The sequence below is a fragment of the Erythranthe guttata genome, chromosome 7, assembly GCF_056151865.1.
Source record: "Erythranthe guttata isolate IM_541 chromosome 7, IM_541, whole genome shotgun sequence".
In the NCBI taxonomy this organism is placed as follows: Eukaryota; Viridiplantae; Streptophyta; class Magnoliopsida; order Lamiales; family Phrymaceae; genus Erythranthe; species Erythranthe guttata.
This window is the reverse complement of record NC_142539.1, coordinates 14,854,592-14,859,291: the sequence shown is the minus strand read 5'-3', so window position 1 is coordinate 14,859,291 and position 4,700 is coordinate 14,854,592. Positions and strand designations below refer to the sequence as shown.

Sequence of the window (4,700 nt, the reverse complement as noted above, 5' to 3'; positions counted from 1 at the left end):
CACCATTAGTCATTCACTAATCGAGGCTAATAATAAGAGTAAATTTGTTGAGAAAGTTTGCAATGAACGCAACATTAGAAATCTAAAGTGACAAATAGTATTTCAAGACTATGAACGAAAAAAAAGGTCGGGTTAAATACACTTTACATGCATGACGACCTAACTAGGGTTCTCACATCAAATACACATCAACACCTGACGTTAACTTCACACTAACACCGTCGAGGTAAAGTTATTAATTAATATACAAATTGCCCTTCGATTACATGGATAAGTTGAAGTGTACAAAATTTCAAAAATACTTGTCAAGAATCCTAGATGTAGAAGAGCGACTTCATTTTAGATGTTTAACTGTATATGTACATGTATATATATATATATATATATATATATATATATATATATATATATATATATATATATATATATATATATCCCTCCATTTCATATTATCTGTCACTTTTAAAATTTGTTTTTTGTCTATATTATCTGTCACTTTAAATTTTCAACACTTCATTAATTACTTAATATCTAGTCTATACCCTTATTGACTTTTTCGAGGACACTTTTTTTTTAACTAATTTATCTCTTTTATTAATTATAAGACAAAGCCATTTTAGTCTGATCATACATTTTTTTCTAAAATTAAGATACATTTAATAAAAAAATTAATCTTTAATTTGTGTAAAGTTAAAAAAACGATGATTAAAACGGAAGAGAGGACCACATGATTAATGTTTAAGCACGAAAATTGCATATACCAATGTATAGCTTATCACATGACTCCGTACATATCATAACACGATGTGATAGTGGGCCACGTTTCTCTTAATTAAATTAATATTATTTATAACCGTTGAAATTTTCAAACTCCCATATAAATACTACCCCAACTGTCACTTTCTTCATCACAATTCATAACAACGTCCATTTTCATCTCTTTCTTCAATAAAAAAATAATTAAATAGAGAGAGAGAGAGAGAGAGAGAGAGAGAGAGAGAGAGAGAGAGAGAGAGAGAGATGATTTCTCTATGGTCCATTTTATTCCTTCATTTCACCTTATTATTACCACTATTTGTGAATATTGCAGAAGGTGCATTGACATTCAACGTGATCAAATTCGGCGCAAAGCCGGACGGAACGACCGATTAGACTCGGCCGTTCCTTAGTGCTTGGGCATCCGCGTGCGCCTCGACGGTGTCTTCGTCGATTTACGTGCCGAAAGGGCGTTACTTGATTAGGTTCGCAGAGTTCAGAGGTCCATGTAAGAGTGCGATTAGGGTTCAAATTGACGGCACCCTTGTAGCTCCAATTGACTATAATGCCCTTGGAAACTCCGGCTATTGGATACTGTTTATTCAAGTGAACCGGCTTAGTGTGGTTGGAGGCTCTATTGATGCTAAGGGGGCCGGTTTATGGGCATGCAAGAAGTCCGGCCAGAATTGCCCGGTCGGAGCAAGGGTAAGTTCGTCATTTTAGGCTAAAATTTTGGTTTATTATTTAAAATAAATAGACCTAGCTACCTAATAAAATAGTACAAAGTCAATTAAATATGGAATTAATCCAATGTTTTTTCAACGCTTTGCAACTTCAAGTGAACATTGAAGAAATTAACTAAAATTTGGTATTTTGAACTACCCTTGTTTAATTTGGTTGCCATAGCTTTCACAAATGTCAACTACTTGCTTTTATTCCAAGAAAATACTTAATTTTAATTGTGAATATTATATTTCTTATTGATAAATATTATTAAATATTATGTGATGTAGTAAACATATATTTTTATTGTTATAGTATATATATGTTATTACACCTTAATTTAATTCTAATTAAAAATATTTTCAATTTGCAGTCTATAACATTTAATTGGGTTAACGACGGTGAAATTAGCGGGTTAACCTCGATTAATAGCCAGCTAATGCACATTGTGATTAATAGCTGCAAGAATGTGAAGGTGAGTAATGTGAGGATCATAGCTCCAGACCTAAGCCCTAATACGGATGGGATTCATGTTCGATCTTCGATTGGGGTTACTATCACTAATAGCAACATTAAAACAGGCGATGATTGTATTTCAATCGGGCCCGGGACTAGAAATTTGTGGATGGAGAAAATACTTTGTGGCCCGGGACATGGTGTCAGGTAATAACTTATATAATCTTTCCCTCGTCCTGATCGAATTTTGCTATTTAAAATGTTAATTATTAAATAGTTTTTAGTAAATTCGTAATAATTTATATGCGTCTGTCTTTTTTTCTTATATACGATGATGTAGGGATGGGAATTTTAACGGATCAGATCGGAATTAGCACTTGAAAAAAATTCAGATTTTTTCCGGAAGTGAAAAACTATACCATTCCAAAAAAAAATAAAAATAAAATTCAGAAATCAGAAATCGGAAATTGGAATTAAAAAACTTGTTACAAAATTTAAAATTTTGGGATCAAAATCGGTGAAATTCGGAAATTTTCAAATTTTAATCACCTGAAATATATATAAAGTGCATACGAATATTGATAGCATAAGTGTAATATTCATAAATAAAATTGGAATTTTGTAATTAATTTCAAATTTTAAAATTGAATCGAAAACCAGAATCTCATCTATATTCCGATGATTCCGATCCAAAAATTTTGGAAAAGTCGAAAATCAAAATTTGGAATTCAGAATAAAAAATATTGTTCCAAATTCAAAAATTTTGGATCGGAATCGGTGGTAATCAGAAACTACGTTCCAATTTCCACCCCTAAAACAAACGAAAAAAAAAGGCATCATTTTTTTATATAAATGAGTTCAAAAAACTATTTTGCGTTAAGTTTAAAAATATTGTGTTTTTTTAGTTGATAGTTAAATGAAAATATATTTTTATCACAACATATAACTTACATTTTTTTCATTTTAATTTTTTCAGCATAGGGAGTTTGGGTCGAGATTTTAATGAAGATGGAGTCGAAAATGTGACATTGGTAAACTCGATTTTTACCGGGTCGGATAATGGGCTCCGGATAAAAACATGGGCCCGGCCCAGTAACGGGTTTGTTCGAAACATTAGTTATCGAAACATCGTTATGAAGAATGTGGAGAACCCAATTATTATAGACCAAAACTACTGCCCCAACAACATTGGTTGTCCTCTCCAGGTATTATTCAAATAAAACTAACTAAATTATTTTATAGTTTTATAAATTACAATTTTTTTTTTATTATTTTATTTCAACGTCACAATTTTTTTGAACTCAAATAAATTCATATGGTTTATATTTTTTCGTACAAAATGTATAATAAATTAATAATAAAAAAATGCTATCAAAATTATTTATTTTAGGGCCACGTGAATTATGCATTACTTCTTTTAGAATCAAATAAATTAAATTGGATTATTTTAAAAAAAATTGTGTAATTTATTAATTAGTTAGTAAGATGTTCAGTTCGATCTATGATTAAAAAAAATGTTTAACTGTGGTATTAAATGCGATTTCTCAACAATAATTAATTATATATAATCTTAATTTATAGCATTTAAGGGATAAAATTGTTTTGATTTTCTATTTTAAATTTAATTATATATTATTTATTTATTTATTTTAATTATGATAGGGTTCTGGAATAAAGATAAGCCAAGTGACATACCAAAATATCCAAGGAACATCAGCAACACAAGTTGCTATGGCTTTTGATTGTAGCCATACAAATCCATGTGTAGGCATCAAATTAAAGGATATTAAACTTACTTATATGAACACGAAAAAGGCGCAATCTTTCTGCAAAAACATCGGCGGAACTTTTGGTGGTGTTATCGTGCCCGATAATTGTTTGTAACAATTCGAGAAATTAATTAGCGGGAAAAGAAGAAAAAAAAATTGTGTTCATTTTTTCCTCTCGATAGGATGAGGTATGGTTAAAACGCAATTTAATTTACGCAGTTTAGAAGTAGTTTTCGCTTTAATTTAGTTGATTTCACCAAGTGAAGATCAACTCCTAAGTGGATGGACATAATATTGTTGGATGTAACATTTGTAATATTATTACATTCAATGGAGGAGTTAGTATCTTTGGGTAAAAAGATTTTGGATCCATTATTGTACAATCGTGTTGACAACAAATAAATGTGTTATTAATCAAGTATATGAATATTCATTTATCACATACACACTAGTAGAAAAATATTTCTTTTTTACCACGGATCTTTTTGCTGTATTAAAAAGTTGTTACAAGGGTACACTAATTTTACTACAGTGACAATATAGGGTTGTAGTAAATGCTAAGATTTACCGTAACAAAAATGTACTTGCTACGGTCGTTTACTGTAGCAATTTTTTTATCACGTTCGTATTCGATATGGAGAAAATTTGTAGTAAATTCGTAGCATGTTGTTTTTTACCAGGAATATGGTATCTTAACAGGGGCAGACCCAAGGTATGTCTTAGGAGGCCCGCTCCTATAGGAAAATTTTCTTTTACCTGTTTTTTATTATTTTTTAATATTTTGTGTTATTTATCTATTAATTTATATACTTTAGCCTCCTAAAATTCAAATTTTATATCCTTTTAGCCCATAAAAACATTTTAGCCCCCACCGGAAACCCTTTGGGTCCGCCTCTGGTATCTTACGACGTATTTCGGTATTTGTGTGGTAGTAAAAAGCATTATCTACTAGTGATGGTTTTAACTTTTTATTAATAAAATCCAAATTTCTTGTAG

General features: G+C 30.4%; 1 protein-coding gene across 1 annotated transcript; it reads left to right on the top strand.

The window, feature by feature from the left end:
- The first annotated feature begins 907 nt into the window (after nt 1-907).
- Nucleotides 908-4,076, top strand: LOC105950584 (polygalacturonase). Its single transcript, XM_012973951.2, has 4 exons — nt 908-1,461; nt 1,853-2,142; nt 2,912-3,140; nt 3,598-4,076. Exons 2-4 carry the CDS (start codon nt 1,919-1,921, stop codon nt 3,817-3,819), a joined length of 675 nt encoding a protein of 224 aa, XP_012829405.2. The 5' UTR covers nt 908-1,461; nt 1,853-1,918; the 3' UTR covers nt 3,820-4,076.
- Nucleotides 4,077-4,700: the final 624 nt, after the last annotated feature.

What these genes read in the sequence shown, in the direction of transcription:
- LOC105950584 (XM_012973951.2), top strand. Translation starts at nt 1,919, where the DNA reads ATGCACATTGTGATTAATAGCTGCAAGAATGTGAAGGTGAGTAATGTG. An exon ending in GGCCCGGGACATGGTGTCAG is followed by an intron (nt 2,143 to 2,911) that starts GTAATAACTTAT and finishes TAATTTTTTCAG; the next exon opens with CATAGGGAGTTTGGGTCGAG. An exon ending in ACATTGGTTGTCCTCTCCAG is followed by an intron (nt 3,141 to 3,597) that starts GTATTATTCAAA and finishes TAATTATGATAG; the next exon opens with GGTTCTGGAATAAAGATAAG.